Consider the following 24,529-nt stretch of genomic DNA (forward strand, 5'->3'; position numbering starts at 1 on the left):
AAAGAAGTGGATTTAGAGGTTTTTGCCAAAAAAGTACCTGTGGATATAGCGGTTTTGACGATAAAAGAGAATTTAATTTGGTAAAAAAAAGAAGAAAAGTGACATTTAAAAAAAACAATAATAATAATAATAACCTTATCATTGCCTTTAAAATAAAATGACAGAACTTGAACATAGCCTGACAAAAAATGCTAATTTATAATAAAAGTGGTCAGATGGACTTAGAGGCTTTTGCATCTAAACGCTTAAATATGGATGTGTAGTTATGGATCCGTATATGTATGCAGTATCATTTGTATGTGTATGTGTAGCAGTGTTAATTTTGTCAGCTATTTTAGATTTAGTCTTAGTCTTTAGACGATTATTAGATCTAGTCACATTTTAGTCATTGTTTTCCTTTGTAGTTTTAGTCTAGTTTTAGTCAACGAAAAGTCCTTACATTTTACTCAACTTTTAGTCATTACTTTTAGTCAAAATGTTTTCTCTTTTTAAACTAGTTCAATTAGGCAAACCCCATATACATTGTTGTGCCTGAACGCGTTCATTGAACAATAGTTCATGAACTCGTTCATATTTTGGCGAACATGAACTGAATGTACTGTATTACTGCCTGATGAACGTTACTGTGAACTCGTTCATTCTGGTGTCTGTGAACGCTCGCTTGGTTTAACTTGTTCAATGGGGGGGTTATTTGTTTATCAACACGGCGGATGCGCGCGCAGATCGCCGTGTTGTTTGACCGGTTGCCATGGTAATCTCAGTGTTTTTAATTTGCAGTTGCGGAGTTGCCCGCTTACTGTTACATTAAACTGTAATCAGAAAAGGCGGTTATATGCTATAGACCCTATAGTATCTGTCGTATGAAGGCTGGGACGAATTTCAAATTATAAATATGTACACTTTATGTTGAAAGTATAGACCGGCGCGATTCCCATTGAAACGAATGGCGCGGTGATTATTCTTCAAAACGAGAGCTGTTAAATTGTGGAAAATGAATTAAACTGTAATCAGACAACGCGGTTATATGCTATAGACCCTAGACTATCTGTGGTATAAAGGCTGAGACGAATTTCGAATTACAAATATGTACAAACCATAACGTTAGCTCTCTGGCTCATAGCTCAGCGGAGTACAATATCTCATAGAATCATTGCTTGTTGGCCGGAAACGGAAAAGGGGGCTGTTCACGTTTGGTTTTAGTCTTTTCGCTCGGTTCTCCGTCTCATCAGTAGGGCTAGAACCGAAAAGACTACAACCAAACGTGAACACCCCCCCTATTCCGTTTCCGGCCAACGAGCAATGAGTCTTCCAACAGAAATCAATGGGATTTACAAAATGCGCTAAATGTGCAATAAAACACGATAGAAACTGTATTTCACTACGATACTTGATTGAACTACTCTATTTCATCCATGACAAACCAAAAAGGGGGCTCAATGTTCAAAATACCGGAAAAAACGAATAGCTCACAGCAACATATTGAAAGGTATCGACCGTCGCGATTCCCATTGAAACGAATGGCGCGGTGATTCTCTTCAAAACGAGTGCCAGTAAATTGTGGAAAATGAATTAAACAGTAATCAGACAACGCGGTTATATGCTATAGACCCTAGAGTATCTGTGGTATAAAGGCTGGGACGAATTTCGAATTATAAATATGTACAACGCATAACCTTAGCTCATAGCTGAGTGGACTATACCTCCTGTTGCCGAGTCATAGCTAAGGTCCGTCCTATTTACTGGAGGAGTGAACAGTTGCATAAGAACCTTACGGGAGGGTAATGATTGGAAAATATCGTGCATTTTGAATATCCAAATAGCACACCACTAACATTTTAGTCCTGTCTCGTCTCGTCAACGAAAGCAAAACTTACATTTCGTCATAGTTTTTATTATCAAAGATCTATTTTTAGCTCGTCAACGTCTCGTCTTGGTCATGGAAAAAGATTGTTGACGTACATTTTTTGTCATATTTTTCATTGACGAAATTAACACTGATGTGTAGCAATTATGGAAAAGTTTTTGAATTCCACCAAATATCGCCCATTTTACTTCAATTTTGTTTATTTGCGACCTCTGCTCGTCCTTTTGTGGAAGTACTTTTACGTTTAATTTAAAGGGGACATATTATGAAAACAAACCTTTTCCTGGGATTTGGGGTGCTTTTGGTCTCTGGTGCTCCCACACGCATACAAATTTTGAAAAAAGCCTGTACATGATTTGGTAACCCTTAATTTTACAGTCCCCAAATTACTAGGTATTTACCTGGTAAATATATGGTAAATCATAGTGTATTACTGGGTAATTACCACTGGTAATAAGGTAAATACAGAGGAATTACCCGGTAAATATATGGTAAATCATAGTGTATTACTGGGTAATTACCACTGGTAATAAGAAGGTAAATACAGAGGAATTGCAGCTGAAGTACCAAGTAAAACCTCCACTATTACTCATCAACTCAACTAAGTACCGGGTATAGTTGTAGCTGTTTTAGGTTGGTAATAACTCTGATATTATTGTATACTTCCTAGGAAATTAGGCAACCAATTCTTAGAAACACCTATTAGTTCAAGTTACAATTGTAGTTATTCAAGTTTTATGTTGGTAACAGCCCTAGTTTAATGATGTACTATCTAGAACTTAGCATAGTACTTTCCAATAAATTACTTTTTCTAACATAGTTTTTATTCATAGCTACACCCATTTAGAAAGGGTTTATTCGATTTACCTGGAAACCACCTCCGCAGGAACAGTTTTCCTCTAGTGTCATGGTACATCTTCTAAAAAAAGTAAGAAGCCGTTGGTTTCCATGGTGTTACCACGTTATTACCATATAGTTTGTAATAGATACATTCCATTGTCCATGCAGTAAACTGGAACTTGTACCATGTACGTTCTGCAACGTTACTAAGTAAAACATGACAATTTATCCAGTAAGTAAACTGAAACTGTACTGTAAAAGGAAGTCGCGTTTGTTTCCATGGTATTACCAGGTTCCTACCATATAATTTGTAATCGATTATTCCCTTTTCCATGCAATCAACACAAACTTGTACCATATATGTTCTACAACGTCGTTCACCAGTAGTTAAGCACTTTAATTTTAGTTATAAAACCCCAAACCACTGTTGATGAAAGGCATATTAATATTAAACAAAATCAAAGGCTTATCTTTCAAACAATGCATATCTCACAAACAGGCACTGAACACTGAAAAAATCGGACAAAAAAAAAGAGCCGTCCACATCAACTCAATTTAAATGTATAACCATAACCAGTTACAACTTACCAATTACCAGTTACAACTTATATGGTAAGAGCCTGGTAATACCCTGGTAATACCATGGAAACAAACAAAGCTTCCTTTTACAGTACAGTTTCAGTTTACTTACTGGGTAAATTGTCATGTTTTACTTAATAACGTTGCAGAACATACATGGTACAAGTTTCTGTTGATTGCATGGAAAAGGGAGTAATCTATTCCAAATTATATGGCAAGAACCTGGTAATACCATGGAAACAAACGAGGCTTCCTTTTACAGTACAGTTTCAGCTTACTTACTGGGTAAATTGTCATGTTTTACTTGGTAACATTGCAGAACGTACATGGTACAAGTTCCAGTTTACTGCATGGACAATGGAATGTATCTATTACAAATTATATGGTAAGAACCTGGTAATACCATGGAAACAAACGCGACTTCCTTTTACAGTACAGTTTCAGTTTACTTACTGGGTAATTTTTCATGTTTTACTTGGTAACAGTAATCAGTCATTTTCTCTACTACACTCCATACCCATTAAGCGAAGGGAAGGAATCAGTTGCGTATAAGAATACGACTCCTCCCAGTCCAAATGATTTTACACTAAAACTGTTTGAAAGTATTCAAATTATTAACATATTTATGGAATAACTACAAAACTGTACAATGAAGTATTATTTGAGCAGTCCTCAACAGTTCTGAAGGAAAATGATTATGTCTGCCTTTTCTGGGGCAAGGCATAATCTTTCCTGGAGTTTAACATATTCGCTCCACTGGAGTGGAGATGACTGGGCACATGTATAAATACTGGCCAGGTCAAACAAGATGGAGACGGTCTCCTCTATCATTTAAATCCAAAAATGGAATCATATTCATATTTTTCGATCTCCTAGGCTCTACCGGAAGGGGCGTGACTTCGCCACTCTATAGAGCTCAGGAGTGCACAAACAGCAACAATCACTACTCTCCACGCTGTGGTTCACTCTGACAGCTCATTGGTCAATGGGCAGCAGCTCACTTGCATTAAAGCTACAGACACCAGAAACCGCGCATTCTGAAGGGACTAAAACAGGGGAATAGCGGTAGGCAAGACTTTTTTTTCCTAAAAGCTATTTCCAGCAAACAGCTTAAAAAACATGCTTTCTGGAACTCATATACTATGTTTACTTGTTGGAAAAAACACCATACATGTTTGCTTTAAAATATACATTAAAACGACCAACATGGCACAAATACAAAGTAAATACATCTCATTACGGGCGCAGCCATCTGTTTGTCGAGTCGTACGGTTACTCGAGCTGAAGCTCAGCTCGAGCTCAGTGGACTCTCAGGAGTCTGGGTCGGACAGGTTAAAAGGAGGCGTGCCTCAGTGAAATATCATGAAAGTTCTACACACAAAGTCTCCTTTTAAAGAGCCCTTGACATGAAAAATTCACTTTCTGAGGTTTTCTAACATAAATATGAGTTCCCCTAGCCTACCTATGCTCCCCCAGTAGCTAGAAATTTCGTTGGGTGTAAAACGAGCACTAGGCATTCTGCTCCGCCTTTGAAAAAACGAAGCTCAGACACGCCGTTTTGGAATTTTCCCTGTATGTCGTCATAAGGGGAGATGCCACCTCCCCTTTCTCTGCCTTGCCAGCCCAGAGAATTTGGCCCGCCAATGAGATACGACCGTGCGAGCGCCACGTGTGTGTGTGTGTGTGTGTGTGTGTGTGTGTGTGTGTGTGTGTGTGATTACACATACTGTAACGCAAGTGTTGTACACTTCTTTATGTAACCGTTCTGCTGTTGGTGTTATGGCGCATACCACGTCGGACTCTCGTCTCTGGTATTTCCACAACGAGACTCGTAGTGGGGGTTAGGGTTAGAGAGAGGGTCTGAGAAGGAATTGGGGGAAAGGAACTTTGGCTCTGACTCCCTGAAGTACATGAACCACGACATGGAGAAGAAAGGGATTGTTGCCCGCAAATGTCTCCCGCTTGAGCCCCGCTTCCCGCCGCCTCGGCGCTGCCTGCTGCAGAAGGCGGTGGTGCCTAAGTGCTGCCCGCTGCCGAGGCGGTGGTTCCTCGGCAGCGAGGCTCCGGCGGGAGACAACCACGGTCAACAATCCCTTTCTCCTCCATGTCGTGGTTCAGTCTACTTCAGATTGATGTGGAAGTGGAAAAGCGACGCAGTCGTTAGAGATTCATAATATCATCTGGAGGCTCACACAGCTTTCGGCCGTGATAATATATATTATATGATATAGATATCTATGTATAATATGATGAATATTATCTAGAATATTTACAGAACACGGCCAAAGGCTGTGTGCGCCTCGCCATTGCGATACACCCACTGTAAACAGAGCGCATGGTACCGTGGCTGCAAGCTGCTCAGGGCCACACCCCCACACTCCTCCTTGACCCGCCTCTCTCCTCCTCATTTGCATTAAAGCTACAGACACCGAAACGGTGCGTTTGGGGAAAGCTCAATGTGCGACTGGCTTGTAGTGGCTGTAATTCTGCATCACGGCTGAATTTCGGAACCTCTTCAAATAATGTGTTTGGGGCCCACTACTATCTATATTAAAGCATCCATAAAGTAGCATGCCATGGGACCTTTAATGGAACCACCATGTATTCATGCATCAAATTTCAATTAAGTTAATAATAATAGTAGGCAAGTTTATTTTAACCAGTTTGAGTTTTTAAACTGATACTTGAAACAGTTGTGTACATTGATAATGTTTCATAAGAAAATCGTAATTGTTGAACTACATAATGTTCCTCAAGGAGTATAGGCAAATGTTTTCAGTTCAGCGTAGTAATTCATCCAAGTCTTTGGTTTGTTCTTGGAAAAAGGTATCCATGGCTGTCCTTGCTATCAATGGTTTGAGTATTTCTGTTGGAATCTGTCAAAGGCATCATAGATGGCTTTTCTGAAAGAGAAAGGGAGCTTTTCATTTAATCTATATTCAAATGTCACCTTCAGAATACAGAACGCTTCATATTCTGCCTTTAAATGTACATATCGATAATAGAATAATAGATTTTGGCTATATTTCCATTTCATTATTGTTGTGCACAGATTACACAGCTGCACAAGTCCCTCTACAAGTGGTTTACCTGAAATGGTTCTGTTTGAATAGATACGCGCCGATATGTCCTCCCTTAATGTATCTGACTTCACATCCAGGCCAGATCTGCTGTAGACTGAGGACTCCGGTACGAGGTATGTAGGCGTCCTCCTCCGCTTGAACCACAATAATAAGACTGGGATCTACAGGGACTGGAGGGAAATATTCAAAAGAGGAAGGTTAAAAATCCTTCCCTGTTCTTGGCAATGTAATTGTAGTAACAAACACTTCAGAAACATTTTACCCTTTATGGGAGAAATTTACTATAACATTTAATATCTAATTATTATCTGTGTGTGTGGAGAAACATTGGGGCTACACGGTGCGCTGCAGAATGCTACCATTAAAGCTGCCAAGAAAGACAAATTTTCTGGCAATTGGGATATTCTGATCAAGAGTAATAATTTCCCTTTATATCACATTCCAGTTTTAAAAGGATGCATTAATAACTGTTTTTTACCTTTTTATGTAACAAAAAATATTGAACTTATTAACTAATGAATAGCGCATTAAAGGTACTTATCATATCATAGGTAGGCTGAAAATAGCTACATCATGCCTTTAATCACTTATGAGACATTAAAAATGTCTCATAAATAAAATACATAAATTATAGCAATATATACAAATGTCCATGTAAAATAATCAGTCGACTATCAACCTAATACAATCTGGATTCTGTGTTGATGGAAATCAAAATGTCTGATCAGATATTCTTATTCTTTCATTAAACAGATTAGTTAGTGTGTTATTTTGCAGATGATATTTAGAGACAGAAGAGCAAAAATAGGAGATACATACACAATACACAAATTGTAAGAACTTTTGCGACTTGCAAGAGCAATGTAAGTCTAACTCTGAGGCTGACAGGTAATGCTAAATACTTAAGCGGATTGATTGAGTAGAGAAAAAAATATAAAACAAACCTAAAAATCTAAGAAGTGAGCATGTATTAAAAAACAATTTTACGTGTGCGTAGCATCACTCTCAAATTTCATAAAGAAGCCCATCTTCTCCTGGCAGTAGTGAGATGTATCTACAATTGGTCTAGGAAGATTTAATTATTTCGGCTTCGTCATTAAGCTTCTGTGATCAGGAACTAAAAAAGTGTGCGTCTTAAAATGCTACTGCTCGACCTTGAAAGAGGTAGACTGAATAATGATTTTTAAAGATTAACTACGATTAATTAATTAGAGTGACGAGAGCAAAATTATCACTTAGTTATTGTTCTGAATTACCCAATATGTGACATGTGTTTGATATGTGTCACTGGCCCAACATTAGTGAGATAAAGCCATCAGAACCACTCCATATTAAGCTCTAGTTGTAGGCCCCCAAACTAGTATGTTGGTTAAGGCGTTTGGTTCAGACAGCAGCATATCACGGCCAGAAATTAAGAGCTCAATTTTTTTTACACAGCCTTTATCAATGAATAGGGTTCTTTCTCTAAGCAGTGGAGATTGAAAGAAAAAAATGTACATCCCAAATGTGGATTTAAAAATAAAAAAGGCTAGTCCTTCTATAAAAGTGTATCTGAGGCCCCGTCCACATGGAGCCGAAACGGGCGAAAACGATCCGGTTTCGTTTTAACTAACTGCGCAAGCAGAGAAATTATCTGAGCAAGCAGGAAAACACTTTGCAACAACGACTGCATATCTGCTCCCTGTGACAGTTATGTGCTTCTTCAGTTTATGAGAAGGGTTAGCCTTAACCTAACCCTAACCCTAACTCACTTAATGCACTTCTACTGGCTGTTCCTGCGACCAGATAAATACTGCGTGCCATCATAGATGGCACGCAGAAACCAACTAGAGCAAGGTCATCACAACTACAATGTAACATTTCAGCCGTGCTGGTTTAATGATGGTGGACTAGCCAGGCTGGCTAGCTCCAAAAATCCTTAACATCCACCAGTTTGTGTCGAAAAATACTTACGTGGAAAGTTAGCCATGTGTGTACATTCATCCATTACTCCCTTCATAAAACGAAGAGACTCCCATTGTGAGAATGGCTGATAGTTGGTTGCAGAGTCCTTGCTGTTAGTAGGTACAGCATCGTTAGCTGGCCTATGAAAAGGAAGCAAGAGCCGTCAACATCATAGTATTTAATGTCATTAAATGTTAAATCAACATTTGCTTCTTTTTTTTTTACATTTGCAATTGAAATACCTTGGAAGAGTGTCAAAGCAATGTCTCCTATTGTGTGAGACTATTTTTTCTAGTGCATCTTCAGAACTGTTTCCATCCGATTCCCCACTTATCCCCACTCTATATCTGGGATAACGGATTGTTTCTTCTCCATCTCCACTGAAAGACACCAGATGGTCTAGTGAACTCAAACTGTCCTGGGAGATCTTTACTAGATCCTGGGCCCTTTTAAAAGAATCCACCTAATAGAAACACATATAACATTAACTTTTTTTTTGTTGATCTCATTTGTGCACGAGGAATTTACTTTCTCAACAATGTATTAAGTATTTTTTTTATTTTCATTTGAGATATATAAGGTACAACTTACCCCACAGTATTCAAGAAACTTAGTAATTTCCTCTTCATAAACTGAGTTAATTGCATACTGCCTATCCAGTTCTCGCCAATTCACAGCTTTACTCAAAACACCCTGAAACCAAAGAGAATAGAAGAGTTTAATTTAAATGTTCTATGGTTTTAAACAGTTTGACACAAAGTAGTACAAATGTATATAATAACTTAGGGATCAGTTTGGTTTATAGTATTTCGCAAGGGCGTAGGAACCGGGGGGGACGGTCCCCTCCAATATTGGAGACAGGCGCATTTGTCCCACCTAAAAATTATACCGGGGAGAAAAATATTTTATTTTATTTTGAAAGCGCACTACAGCGTCTTGTCACCGCTTCTTATTCTAAAAAACTGGATGATTGAGCGTGCAATTAAATAATTGATTTGATATTCATCAGTTCATTACTGCCATTCAAAATGTGTTTTCCTTTACATTTACAAATGTATCTTTTTAGTAGAATAAAATATATTTGTGAATTTTTTCAGTGTAGTTAATTTACGACATATTTCTGTTCAAACCATTAACGGATCTGTCAGGTTTCCGATATGTGTCCCCCCCTATGTTAAACTCATTCCTACGCCCCTGGTATTACGTAAAGGTGTGACACTGTAGCCTGCATAGCAACACAAAAACATTCAATCTCTTGTAGCCTACAGTATGTTTTTGTCACCGGGGATACCAGAGAAGTACGGAAATAACTCCGTCTCATTTATCACATAATCGTATTTGCACAAAACTCGTGGTCAATTCGATTTGATCACGAGTTATAGCACCCCTGGTGATCAATGTGATACCAAACTTTTTGGGGACCTCCTAATCCTATTTTACATAGGTGCATTTCATATTTCGTCACCCTCTTAAAGTAATGGCCTAATTCACCTTTTTGCCAAAATGATTTTCTTGCCTAAATCAGCTCTTTGTGATGCTAGCCACCTCTGGTAAAATCCCCAACATCCTCAGTTGAACAGATCATGACATGATCTGTTCGTGCTGATTTAGGCAAGAAAATCATTTTGGCAAAAAGGTGACTTAGGCCATTACTTTAAGAGGGTGACGATATGTAAAAAATAATAATAATAATAATATAATAAAAAATAAAAATATGCTATATATTTTTAGGTAAAAGTAATAGCGCATTGAACTTATATAAGCCCTATTTTTTAGATAATAACTGAAAATTAGGATGAATAATACTAAGTAGGACTGGTCCCACAAGGTGTTGACAGCCAGTTCAGTCATCACTCCTACACACAGCTGTTCCTCTGTCTGTGTTCCAATGCTGTGGTCCTCATGGGACTGAGGGCCAGCCCAGAGGGCCAGCCCAGCGTCTCTGCTTCTAGTCCTCAGGCCTTTAACCGGCAGAAGCAAGAAAAGCTCCTCTTACACGCAGCTTGAATATGCCCTCAAGTTTATATGAATCAACACTTTGCTGTGAGACTGATGCAATCACACCATACTATGTTAAGAATCAACCAATCAAATCACACAAAAAGCAGCAACGGTCATCTCACTTGCATAATTTAAAAATGTGGTTTCCTAGGTTAGTTTTATTACATACAATTCAGTCTGATGTTGCTGCTCCCTGCATCAGGGGCTCAAATATAACTAAATAATAATCTCCTAGGAATAACCATAGAATAACAAATGGTGTCCACGGTTACACTGAATAGTTAATGAAATAAACAGTAGTACAATAGTGTCTTCTTTTTTTACACATTGGTCTAATAAGGGTTAATAGGGAAAATAAGAGTTGCTGGCTTTACTGCAAAATGGCTGAAAAGTATAATCTTCAAATAGCCGAGGGACATCTCTGCTAAGGAAACATCTGGACAGCTGCATTAGGCGATGGATGCTGCATACATTCAGATTCTTAGATTCTCCATAGACCAGGGGTCGGCAACCTTTGTAACATGGAGTACCAGTTTAAAATTTTCTCCTCATCTACTGTGCCATTATCAACAATAACGCAAAGTTAAATTATGACACAAAATACAAAAACATTTCCAATATACCTGGAATTTTATTCTCAAAAATAACAGTATCTGTATTCTTAACAAAATAGCCACATCAACATTTCAAAGACGAAAAACAGCTACACATTTAAACTAAAACTAGTGTAGGCCGAGGCAACATCAAATTATCAGATGCCTACCAGACAGTCAGTGTGATCCCTGGCTTTTATGAACAATAACGCAAAGTTAAATTATGACACAAAATACAAAAACCTTTTTCCAAAATAACTGGAATTTTATTCTCAATAATAACAGTATCTGTATTCTTAACAAAATAGCCACATCAACATTTCAAAGACGGAAAAACAGCTACACATTTAAACTAAAACTAGTGTAGGCTGAGGCAACATCAAATTATCAGATGCCTACCAGACCGTCAGTGTGATACCTGGCCCTGCTTTGCTTGACTGAGCTCTGTGATCTGGGGCTTGTAGTTAGTTATTTTGAGTTGCAAACATGCCTCAGAGTGCTCCGTTGTTAACTGACAGCGGGTGGGGCTGAGCACATGTTTCATGTGTGAGAACACCTGCTCACAGAGATATGTGGACCCGAAGACTGACAGCAGCGCCAGTGCAATGCCCCGGAGACAGCAGAATTTCTCAGGTGCAGATGCCCAGCAGGTGATGATGTGGGCTCCATGATCTTTTACTGGTATGGCTTTCCAACTGTATTCTGAGCTCTGCAAACTTGGTCACCCACAGTGTTGAGCTCTTCAGCACAATCAGCTGCATTTCCATGTCCTCTGTATCCATCCAGTCGATCAGAGTAGCATCCAAATCATGTCCATCAAAGCTGTCGGGCTTGATCAAGATAGAGAACATTGGTCCGTACCTTTTAAAATCCACAAATCGTGTTGTGAACTCCGCCTCCAGCACACGCATGTACGTGGTTATTTCAGCGGTGCTGATGTTGCGCAGGGAGGACAGCTCTCTCAGGTGTCGGAAGTAGTGGAACGTGGAGGTGGAAATGTCATCTGAGAATACTGCCAGCTTACCGACAAAAGCCGTCCATGTCTCAAACATGTCCAAAACAGTTTGTCCTGCACTTTGCAGTCTGAGATTGAGCACGTTCAGATGTCCCGTAATGTCCGCCAGAAAGATAAGTTTCACAATCCACTTCTCGTCCTCCAGTTCTGGATACTTTTGGCCCTATTCAGCCAGAAAGGCCTTGATAGCATCAAAGCAGCTGACGAATCGCTCCAGAACTTTTGCACAACTCAGCCATCTCATTGTTGAGTGGAGAGGCAGATCTGTGTATGCGCTGTGCAGCTCCTTGAGCAGGGACCGAAACTGCTGATGCGTCAGTGCAGATCACTTCACTTTGAAGTTAATAATCTTTGTCACCGTGGCCATAACTTCATTGAGAACGGAATTTGACATTTTTGCACACAGATTTTCCTGATGTATTATGCAGTGGAGTTTCATGATGGGGTGGCCGACTTTTTCTTCTATCAGTTTGACAGCTCCCTTGTGTCTCCCAACCATAGCGGGGGCGCCGTTTGTGGTCACTGCAAACACTTTTCTGATGTTAATCCCTCGCTCTTCAAAATGTTCAATTAATGCCTTGGCTACGTCTTCACCTTTTGTAGTATCAGGCATTGGCTTTAAGCAGCATAGTTCCTCTGTGACAGTTGAATCACAGTACCTTGCCATGACTACCGAACGCAGGATGTCATTCACATTCATGCTTTCATCAAGTGCATTGCTAAATGCCGCAGCACCTTTTAATCCAGCTGTTTGCTGAGCTCTGACATTTTCAGCCATTTCATCAATACGTTGCTGAACACTTCTAGCTGACGTGGGAATGTCCTTTACTCGTGACTTGATCGTTTCTTTATTTGGCAAGCTTTCAAAAAGAGCATCTGAGCATCTGAGAAAATCCTTCTTAATAAATTTGCCATCCGTAAATGGCTTCCCATGCTTTGCAATGCAATGCGCAATGCGATAGCTCGCTTCTGTCCCGTGATCTTTAGCAGTGGTAAAAACCTTGAAGGAGCTAGCTTGTTTTTCATATCTGGACACTGCACGTTTAATTGACTCTACTATGTCTGCTTGGTCTTTGAAGATCTTCTCGTGCTTCGTCTCAAAATGACGCTTAATACTTGACGTTCTGCACACAACATTCTCACAGCATAAAGTGCAGAACGGTCCTTCACAAATACAAACCCAAACTCTTGTGTCCAGCAGCACTGGAATGGCCTAGTTTTAGCCGCAGCGGGCGTTGCCATTGTTCACAATATCATGCTCTGACATTCATTCATATGTCAGCACGAAGACAGCGGACAGCGCGCTTGGTCACGTCACACACTTTGATCTGAAATTCTCGCGCCTTGCCGCCTGCAACCTGACCAATGGCCACACTCCAACATCAAATCCATGCAGTGGTGTCCCCCGGGTCCTAGTGCCGGCAGTCAAACGCTGGCTTTTATTTTTAAAACAGGACAGATAAAGTGAGTATGGTAATTACACTGAGTGGCCGGCGTATCAGTGTTTATTCCGCGGCGTGGCACGCGTGCCATAGGTTGCCGACCCCTGGAATAGACTCAAAGAAGCAAAATCTGGAGAACAATAACTAATACCAATGCACTGGCATCAGGCAGTGGACAGAGGGGCCGACACTGGCATCTGGCAATAGACAGACGGGCCGACAATGGCATCAGGTGGTCACATGGGGTCCGACACTGGCATCAGGCAGTGGACAGCGGGCCGACACTGGCATCAGGCGGTCACAGAGGGGCCGACACTGGCATCAGGCAGTGGACAGAGGGGCAGACACTGGCCGTCTGGAGGCCAAATCTGACCACTTTATCTTGCAGAGGATAATTTTAGACAATGAATTCAGCGAAATGGTTATCTCTGTGTATTTTACCATTAAATTAACAGCAACTGATTGAACTGATTGAACGAGTCCTTTTTACATCTGAATGGGACAGTGCACTATGCAAAGCAGCAGATAACAATCAACAAGTTGTTGACAATCAATTTGGGAAAGCATCCAGCATTTAATGTGGTCTAAACAGTCCCTGAGGTTATTTAAGCTGTGAGGATCATTAGGATTTAGAGGATTATAACTGGGCATCATCTGCATAGCAGGGAATCTACTAGTTGAGTCCTAGAGGATAGGGGGGTGCTGCATGAGTTTTACCTGGGCATTGGTTGGCTACTAGAAGACAATGTATTACAATGTATTTTAAGTGGGTGACTGTATTCTTCATTTCAAAGCCATTTAAGATTATCAAAGAAAGTTAAATGCATGCGTCATACCATGCCACTTGCATAGGTGATTTTTTTGGAACTCGCAAGCGACTGAGAACAGGCCGCTGTCCCTGACAATTCTGCCCAACGATGAAGAGAAAATGCATCAAGATTTTTTCCTGAAATATGCATCCCTAATTTATGTAGAATAATAAACTATATCTCATTCGTTATTTTAAATTTTTGTTATTATTAAGCAACAACAAAAGAAATCATCCTTAAGATTAAAAACAAGATTGACAGAAAAACCCAAAGATCTAGAGTACAGTAACCTGTAATCATTACCGTGGTGAAGACACTCGATGCAGTCGACCAGGAGAGACAGGGAATCAGAGGAATGGGTTTGGGCCAGTTAGTCACAGACAGAGACGCCATCTGAAACAAACACACAATATGTTACAAAGGGGTGCATCTTAAAGACCCAGGTGACATGAATTAAAACTAAACTAATATGTTAATAACTTCAGAGCACATCTATATATTAGTCATTGATTTATCTTTGATAAAGAAAACATTTTCTGTGATATAATGCGGTTTATAAACACCTATATTTGCTCATCTGAGATTTTTACAGGATTGACTTGGCATGGTAGTAATATGGTTTTGATGGATATCTATCATGCATTTAGTTAGCATTGTATATGACCAGTGTTTCCCCCATATGCAACCAGTAGGTGGCGCACCGCCAACAATTTCCAACAACGCCCATGAGTTTTTCAATTTGTGTAATTTACGTGCAGGCCTATCTCCTAAAATTACTAAAACTTGCGTGGATTTATTTTTATGTTGCGAGTAGGACCTGAGCGATATCAATAATGTCACGTGGTGCGTGCGCTGAAACAAACCGGATATACAAACTGGATATACCCGGCTGGTCTAGTTATACCCACTTCACGAGTTTGCTTCTGTTAGTTCAAAGTCATTTGAAAGACAATAATGGGGAAATGCTAATTTTCGGACCTGTGGCTGGAGGAATCGATATTTAAAGAATGATCGCAAATAGAACATTTGTTTGACCGGTTGCCATGGTTATCTCAGTGTGGTTAATTTGCAGTTGCGGTGTTAATTAGAGATGTTGTCAGCTTACTGTTACATTAAACTGTAATCAGAAAACGCGGTTATATGCCAAGTCGTAGCTAAGGTCTGTCCTATTTATGTGAAAAACTTTATATTTGGATTGTAAAACGCATGAAAATATAAATGAATGATCTTAATTAACTTTCCATGGCAAGTGACCATGGTATAAGCGGGATAATGCACTTTGAGGTGTCAAAAACATGTTTGATCCATCGTAATTAAAGGGGACTACTTTTTGATGAACTCAAACAGAGTATACATTTAATAAGCATGCAATACGAATAAGAAAAAGCATTATTAGTAAAGAATTTGAATTGTTTTATTATGTTGGCAAGCAAGAAGTAGAATTAATTGGATAATCAGTCTTATTAAAACGGTTTGTGCAACCAACCGCACAACAAGACATGATTGCGGCTCTTGTCGCTCTCGTCTCTTTCTGCATATGACATGCTCGTAGAGCGGGGAGTGACGTAGACTGATAATCCCTCTATAGAAAGTACACTGGTGTGAAATTGCGCTACGGTATGGATTTTGACGTTACCGTGAGACCGGTGTGACCGCGTTTACATGGACACTTCTGATCCGATTAGAAGTGGAAGAACAGCTCAATCGTAATAAAAAACTATCATATATACGGCTCAATCGGAATACAATTCTCTGATCGGAATATAATTCCATGCGGAATAGAAGAAGTGGTGTAGTCCGCTATAATCGACATGTATACCCTTATTCCGATTGGTTTATGGTGGGTGCGGCTACTTTTTAACTTAGAGAGACGGCATCAGCAGCTGCAGTATTTCGCAATTGGTCAGTCGGTACTTTTATGCATACCGAACTTGACCACTGTCAAGGAAAGTGGATTTTTTGCCTGATTCACGTCTTTCTTATCACTCCGTAAGTAGTCCGGTAACTTATCAACCCCAGCGCGTCCGGTTTCTAAGCGACGTCAACGTCTTTGGCGGACTATTTCTCTGCTGTTTTGGCAAGGAGTCGTTTAATAATGTATAGAACGTCGCCGGTCATTATCGAAAATTGTCACAACTCAACACACAGCGTGCCCTCCAGGACTGCAGAGGGCACTGAGGAGTCGGCACAAGGCCAGCTCAGCTGAGCTGGTGAGGAAGTGAGCGGCCATGTTTAAATTCTACCCCGCATGGCTTGTCAGTGCTCATTCATGGTTTGCATGCTACAGGTGCTACTTCTCTTGTGAACTTCTTTGGAACTTTGGATACGCTAACTTTTCACTTGACACAGCTCGCCTCGACTTCGGATTTTTGGATTGCGTTTTGGACTGTTCGCGTGGACTCTCTTTGGATTACCCTATTGAACCCTGCTTGTCCCTGACCTTCCCTTTGTCTTGCCCTGTCTGGCTGCGTTGCTACGCTGATTGAACTCTGTGCTTTGAACCTGGACTGTGCCCTTGACTATGCTTTGGACCTACCTTGGAATGTACTGTAACCAAACTAACTTTACCTCTGCCCTTGACCTTGAATGAACTCTAAGTTTAACTTTAATCCCTTGTTGAATTTTTTGTGGTCTTACCTTCTGAGTGGACTTTTATGATTTGTTGACCACTGTCTAATTTATTTATACTGAACAATTAAACTCTGAACTGCATCTGTGACTGTGCCCATCCTTCTAATCTGACATCATGAATGAGCCAGATCAAAGTGGCACAGCGGATGTAGAGGAGCTTCGATCCTTTGTTCAGAGACTCAGGGTTACAGTACACAACCAACAAGATGGTCTGCAAAAGATGGAGGAAGCACTCAATCAGATTGGCCATCGAATGAGGACTTTGCCTGATCCTGGTTCTCCTATCGTTATGTTCCCTGCTCCAGTGCCTACCGTTAAGCTGTCCCCCCCACCACCCTTCTCTGGGGAGCCGGCTGCCTGCAAGGGCTTTTTGACTCAGTGTTCGTTGATCTTTGAATTGCAACCAGCAAACTTCCCCACACGGCTAATCGGAAAGGCCTTGGACTGGGCTACCGCCTTATGGACCCATCGACATCCAGACTGCATTTCCAGTGAGCGGTTCATGGATGCTCTTCGGCGAGTCTTCGATGACAGCCTCACTTTCCCAAGGCCCACGGTCAGTCACAGAGTATGCCATCGAGTTCCGAACCCTAGCAGCTGAGACCGGATGGGAGGGTGAGGCTCTAGTGACTGCTTTTTACCAGGGGTTAAGAGAGTCCCTGAAAGATGAGATGGTGAACCGAGACTGGGGCGAAGATTTGGATGACATCATCACTCTAGCCACAGCTCTGGATAAACGCATGCGAGAAAGACGAAGAGAACGTAGAGTTTCGCCCTCTCCCGCCGACCCGGGTCCCAGGCTCTCCACTGCCATTACCACCACCACCTCGGCCTGGTTCTCCCGTACACCATCAGGGGGAGGAGCCAATGCAGCTTGGTCATTCCCGGCTAAGCCAAGAGGAGAGACAGCGCCGCTTTCGGCAGGGACTTTGCATGTATTGTGGAGAACCAGGTCACATGAGCACAAACTGTCCAAACCTCCAGGGAAAAGGCCGCGCCCACCAGGAGCCGGAGGCCTTCTGGTGAGCGGAGTTGTCGCCTCTGCTTCCACGTCTCGCTGTTCCCTGCCTGTGCGTCTGTGCTGGGGTCCCAGCAAGGGGTCTCAAGTAAGTCTACAAGCCTTGGTTGATTCAGGGGCAGCAGTTAACTTGATGGACCAAACACTAGCACGCCAGTTACAGGTGCCAATCACTCGTTGTGAAACTCCAAGAGCAGTACAGGCCCTAGACGGACGTCCCCTGGGGTCTGGCCGACTAGAGTTCTGCACCCAGCCCCTGCAGATGCTTACACTTGACACTTAGAAAGCTGTGTTTTCTTCTTAATTGACACTCAAGATCCTCTTGTCTTAGGGTACCCCTGGCTCATAACTCATCAACCCTCCCCATTGTGTAAGAGTGCTAGTAGACTGGGCTACTAGCACTCTTACACAATGGGGACCTGCCTGTACAGCTCATCGACCACCAGACCAGCCCACCGTCTCCAGTGTTGCCACTGTAGCTGCCCCACTGGCTGATACCCCAAAGGTGCCTGTCATGTATCGTGACCTCAGTGCAGTGTTCAGTAAGGAAAGTGCAGCCTTGCTCCCTCCACATCGTAGTTATGATATGGCTATTGACCTCCTTCCTGGCACAACACTCCCACGAGGTAGGCTTTACTCCCTGTCCATCCCTGAAACAAAAGCAATGGATACTTACATCCAGGAAGCTCTCCAAAATGGACTTATCCGGCCGTCCACTTCATGGTTTGGACAGATCATAAAAACATTGAGTATATCCGTGAAGCCCGCCGACTCAATCCTCGTCAAGCCCGGTGGGCCCTCTTCTTCACACGCTTCAATTTCACACTTTCCTTTCGACCAGGGTCCAAGAATATCAAGGCTGATGCCCTCTCTCGCCAGTTTGCCCCAGATAGCCTTCTCGAGAGGCCAGAACCAATCATTCCTGACAACTGTGTCGTTGCCCCAGTCCGTTGGGTATTACTGGAGCAAGTGCAAGATGCACACCGCCTAGAACAACCACCACCTGACACTCCACCCTCCAAGACTTTCATGCCAACCGCACAACGGCCACTGGTGCTTGAGTGTGGTCATAATTCTCGTTTAGTGGGTCACCCAGGGCGGCACCGAACCATGGAACTAATTAGCCGTATATTCTGGTGGCCGTCTATGAGGGAGGATGTTGCGTGTACTTGTCATTGTTGGGTTAGACTTTGCTACATTGGCCAAAAAGGATTTAAAGATGAACTGAACTGAAATGATCGATAACGTGTTAGTTATGACCATTATAAAAACATGACACTAAAAAATACATTAAAAAAATCAATATATAGCTCTTTTTACCAACAAAAGAGAATGCGTTCGTAAGTATCAGAGCACCGACATTTTCTATGACGTCACTGGCCTGGTAAGACTCGTTGCTGCAGACACGAGAACGTCTTCTAGACTCTACGGCGGCAAATAGTGATTTTAATATGGCTGGTTACGCGTTTGAGCCTGTGATGGACATGCCTTTAGTGTCCGACTACCACCTTGTGGAGAGGGATCAATTTCAGGCTCCAGCTCCACCTTCGGATCGTGTGGGTGTGACTGGTGTACGTGTGGGTGCTGCCGGAGCATGGACACTGCCGTTGAATCGGTCAGTCCGAGAGGAACAAGAACAAGGCGAAAACAATCTTTCCCCCTCCATTTTCCTTTGATGCGTTTCAGGAATATCTCTGTGAAGACAGACTCATTGCGAAAACGCATCGAGCTGTACAAACGCTGTAGTACCTACATATTCATGGCGCTAGTTCTCCACCAAAAAAAGTGGAGTGCATTAAACCTGCGCGCATGCAGCCTGCGCGCTGTATACAAACATTCAAGTCGAGGAGGAGATAGCAGTTGTTTAACCTTTTAGATTGAGTAGAAATACTTTTTAATGTAAAGTTAGTGATTAAATTGGCCCCCAAGGGGCTGCATTTAAAGCTACAAAATTATAATGATAAAAAAAATTCTAAATTTCAATGCAACTCTAACGTCGCTTCAGGCGTCCACACGAAACCGCATAGGTCCGGTTTTATCACCCTGGGACATGGTTTCACCAAAAAATCGGCTCCATGTGGACGGGGCCTTAAAGACATGTTAGATGCACTTAGGGAGATACACCCGCGGACGAGCATAGATGTGAGGCGGATTCACGAGTGTCACGTTTACTTTAGGTGGATGTTGGATGTTTACTTTTTGGTGGATGTTGATGGATACTGCACAGATACATCTTACTATGTAACTACTTACTATGGGAGTTGAACTCCCTTTGCATCATCAATCGGCTAGTCGGCGAACATCAGGGTGAGTAGAAAGGGACATTTGTGGAACTTGTTTACAGACCCGCCGTGGTTTAATTAGCAGCTTGGAAAAAGAGATCTGTGATATCGTCAGAGTAATAGTTTATACACTTTATGGTCGGAGTGCTAGCTTGTGGAGATTGACATGAAAGGGGCTATCGGTGGGTTAGCCAGTTTTAAGGCTGCCAGCCACGTATTAAGGGCTGGTTTCCTATTCAAAGGTAGCCTGTGGAAATGTATGATAACCCCAGCTGCCTTGGCCCTGTATAATTCATTACTGCATCCAGGGGCAATGCAGTAGACCTGGTTGTTTGGTTTTCCGTAGCCATTTCAGTGAGCCTCAGAGTCTGACTCATTACCTGCTATGGCTTCTAGAGCCACAGAGTAGGAGTAGGTTACCATGCCAGTGACGTAGCTGATTGTTGAAATCCAGAGGTGTCAAGTAACGAAGTACAAATACTTTGTTAACTTACTTAAGTAGAAATTGTGGGTAGCTATACTTTACTAAAGGAATTATTTTTTCTGCCTACTTTTTACTTATACTCCTTACATTTTCACACACTTATCTGTACTTTCTACTCCTTACTATTTAAAAATGGCCTCGTTACTCCTATTTAATTTCGACTTGTTTTCATTCCGGCGTCATTGTTCAAAAAAACACAAAAAAATAAACTGTACAGATTTGTGCCATCGGATAGAGTGAATTTGGGTTGGATGAGAATAGAAACATATACCATTCTGACACCCTATTGGTTTATACGCGATGCATAGCACCAGCACATGACCAAAGGCCTTCTACATTCTCTGACATGACACAAATCGCGCCACATTCCAGCTAGGAAATAGCAGACGTGGTCACAGTAAGGACCATGACGTGAGGAATCGGATTGTAACAAGAACAGAAGCCTGTCATTTAACTGTTCCAGAGTGTCGATGAGTGTAAATGTAAGGGTGAGTTTGGATATGTTAGGCCTATGGCTTGAGTGTTGTGCATGTATGTGCATGTAGCGACCGCACTCGGCCCAAGCCCACGCCAACCCCGATCCGACCAGCGCTCCCACGGAGAATGTGTGTGTGCGTGCGTGCGTGCATGCGTGTGTGTGCGAGCACTACAACCTACTACAACCCGCTAGGAGGAGTGAGTGAGTGAGTGAGTAAGTAAGTGAGTGGGTGAGTGAGAGAGTAAGTGAGTGAGTGAGTGTGTGTGTGTCAGTTGCTGTACATACAGGATTGAGTCCAAAGTGTTTGTTAAATCTAGTTATAATGTATACTGTACTGTATATAGACAACCATACAAGGGTCACCATATCTTCCGCTTCATGAAACACATGTTAATGCTCAGTATTACACATTTATGGTTATTTAATGTATTTGCATTGTACTAATATGCGTTCATTTTCAATGGGCATAAATGTGTCTGAAACAGGTGCATCCCAATTTTTTCAACATTAACATCATTAAATTGCCTTTTAGAAAAAAAATTGGGGAAGTGGGGCAGAGCGCTATAGCAGTGTGCTGTGTGTGTGTGTTAATAATTCAAGGATGGGATAAATGCGAAGACCAAATTCCTTGTATGTTTGAGCATACTTGGCCAAAAAGCTGATTCTACTTCTAATTCTTCGGCCTAAGCTTTTGTCCTTAATGGCATTTTTCCCCCTTACATTACTTTTACTTTAATACTTAGTAGTAGTTAGTAGTTTTGAAACCAGTACTTTTATACTTTCACTTAAGTAAAAAGCTTGAGTTGATACTTCAACTTCTACAGAAGTCTTTTTAAACCCTAGTATCTATACTTCTACTTGAGTAATGAATGTGAATACTTTTGACACCTCTGTTAAATCCAACATGGCGGCGCCCCGTAACATAAACAACACTTTGACCGTACAATTTTATCCCTTTTAGCAAGTTCAGCCATTTTTAGTTATTGTGCCAATGAGAAGGCACGACAATACATCTGTTATATCAATTAAACATCAAATTTCAGTTCAGTTCATCTTTAAGGTCACTCCTAATTAGGGGTGCAACGGATCACAAAACTCACGGTTCGGATTGAGTCACGGTTTTTGAGATACAGGTCGGATCATTTTCGGACAACATCAACAAAAAAGATAACTAGACAAATGTGACTTTAATTAAATCTTGTGTAAAAAAAAGTGTGTAAAAACAAAATAAAATTAGGTAATAATCCTGCTTCCTTTAAGCATAGTAAATATTTAGAAAAAAACTGCTTGTGTCCACATAAAATAACAACTTAACTTAAGATGTCCTTCCAATGTATAAATTAAAACTTAAAATATTAAAAAAAATATGAAGTGCAAACTGAGGCATTATTCCTTCTTCCTTTAAACATGGATATTAAATAAAATAGAAAAGGCTTGTGTCCACATAAAATAAAAATGTAACTCAAGATGGGCATCCAATGTATAAATAAAATCTTAAAATATTTTAAAACAAAATAAAGAGCAATCTGAGGCATTAGACCTTCTTCTTTTTAACATGGATAGTAAATAAAATACAAACCCTGTTTCCAAAGCAAGCACAGCAGACCCGGATTTACAACTTTAAATTCAGGATGTCTGCATTGCCTGCACTCTTCCCAGGCAATGCAGACATCCTCGTCTTTTTTTTTTCATCAGGTATCGTAGCGAAATACAGTTTCTGTCGTGTTTTATTTGGCATTTCCTAAATCCATTGATTTCTTTTGGAAGAGTCATTACTCGTTGACCGGAAACGGAAAGGGGGACTAGTTGTAGTCTTTTAGCTCGGTTCTAGCCCTACTGTAGATGCGGAGAACCAAGCGAAAATGCTTAAACCAAACATAAACAGCCCCTTTCCGTTTCCGGTTCCGGTCCGGTTTCTGTTTCAACGGGATTTACAAAATGCCAAATAAAACACGACAGAAACTGTATTTCACTACGATACTTGATTAGGAGCATCAAAGAACACCACTTACCACTAGGTGAGTTGCACATTTCTGAAAACAAACGTTTAGGATGTTTTATGGAGAGGTTTATGAATTCCCATAGCCAGCCCTTCTGAAGCAGGCAGGGGCCACTCGAAATGAGCCAAATACCCGAGACAGGTCAACATTTCAGTGTCAAACACTATATTTCATCCTAGACAAACCAGAAAGTGGGCTCCATGTGCTAAATACCGGAATTGTCCTTTAAACATGCGCCGATCAAGTGAACGCACATTTTTTTTATTTTCTGCAGTCAGCCGATCCGCGGATCACTTGCGTCCCAAACCGTGAGGGTTGATCCGTTGCACCACTCAGGCACGGCGTTATGGGTGGGCCTGACGGACCTAGGACCACCCAATGTTCAACAGGCCCACAAAAAACTTTTCTTAACATATTTTAATTATTATTATTACTGTTTTTAAAGGCTTCTGAAATGCTTTATTTTTGTAATGCAGCAAACTTTGGTGATATTGATGCTTCTTCTGATTTGCGTTAAAGGGCTGTTATTTTTTGTGGATGACCGTGAATTGCCGGTAGGCTATTGTATTAGTAATTATCTCGTAGTAGCCTAGGCTACATTTGAATGCATCTTCTTTGTATAATAAGTCAAGCTCAGTCTGTTGCTAATAATATCGAAATATTGTTGAAAACTTAAAACAATTCAACAAAATGATGAAATAGTGGGCCTCATGTTATACAAGCATAACTAAACTATGTGGGAAATATTCGATTTCTGACCACTTTTACAGTCTATAGGCAGTGGCGGCTGGTGATCAAAATTTTTGGTGGGGCACAGTAATAGACCGGGGGTCTAGGGTTCCCCCCCCCCATAAAAAAAATTGAATTTAATAGATTTGATTTCCTGTATCCTGGTGCATTTTGGGGATGGCCACTACCTATTTACCTACTATTCATTCAGATTCATAGCCTACAACCATTCCACCAGCCATTGCTATTTGACCCATTGTTGTTATTCTGATATTGAGACAAATCATGGTCACTGTCCTATAGCGTCCAATTTTGTGAGTCTCAATGTCTACTTCAATATTAAACACTCTATTACACACAGATCAAATAACGGTTTATTAGTCAGTCATTTGTATTAGGTTAAACGAGGATTTGATAACATTTTTAATTTAAGGACCACCCACAATTGGTCTGGCCCATCCACAACTGGAATCCTGGCGCCGTCATTCAGTAAAAACACTAAAACAGTAGCCAGCAAGGGGACAAAACACTTTGGTACCTGCTTACAGCTGGTAAGATGCTTTAGTGTATCTTTTTTTTTTTAAAATAACTACATTTTTAATGATGCACACAACACTTCATTATTTGGAACCATGGAGCGATAGTGAGCTTGACGGAGAGCAGACAGCTGCTGACAGCGTCACAGTTTTTCACCACGATAGCTTGTCGTTTTGGAATAATAATATATATTCGGACAG

General features: G+C 41.1%; 1 protein-coding gene across 4 annotated transcripts in view; it reads right to left on the bottom strand.

Moving 5' to 3' along the window:
• Nucleotides 1-5,366: 5,366 nt before the first annotated feature.
• Nucleotides 5,367-24,529, bottom strand: part of abhd18 (abhydrolase domain containing 18) — a 43,151-nt gene continuing 23,988 nt past the window's right edge. For all 4 annotated transcript variants that reach the window (XM_079744316.1, XM_079744318.1, XM_079744317.1 and 1 more), the window contains 6 exons: nucleotides 14,474-14,563; nucleotides 8,902-9,003; nucleotides 8,553-8,773; nucleotides 8,320-8,450; nucleotides 6,374-6,536; nucleotides 5,367-6,186 (listed from right to left, as the gene is read on the bottom strand). In XM_079744316.1, the coding sequence (XP_079600442.1) occupies nucleotides 6,132-6,186; nucleotides 6,374-6,536; nucleotides 8,320-8,450; nucleotides 8,553-8,773; nucleotides 8,902-9,003; nucleotides 14,474-14,563 (762 nt within the window). In that variant the 3' untranslated portion in view covers nucleotides 5,367-6,131. The remainder of the gene's footprint in view (nucleotides 6,187-6,373; nucleotides 6,537-8,319; nucleotides 8,451-8,552; nucleotides 8,774-8,901; nucleotides 9,004-14,473; nucleotides 14,564-24,529) is intronic.

This window comes from Pollachius pollachius, assembly GCF_949987615.1.
Source record: "Pollachius pollachius genome assembly, chromosome: 10".
Lineage (NCBI taxonomy): Eukaryota > Metazoa > Chordata > Actinopteri > Gadiformes > Gadidae > Pollachius > Pollachius pollachius.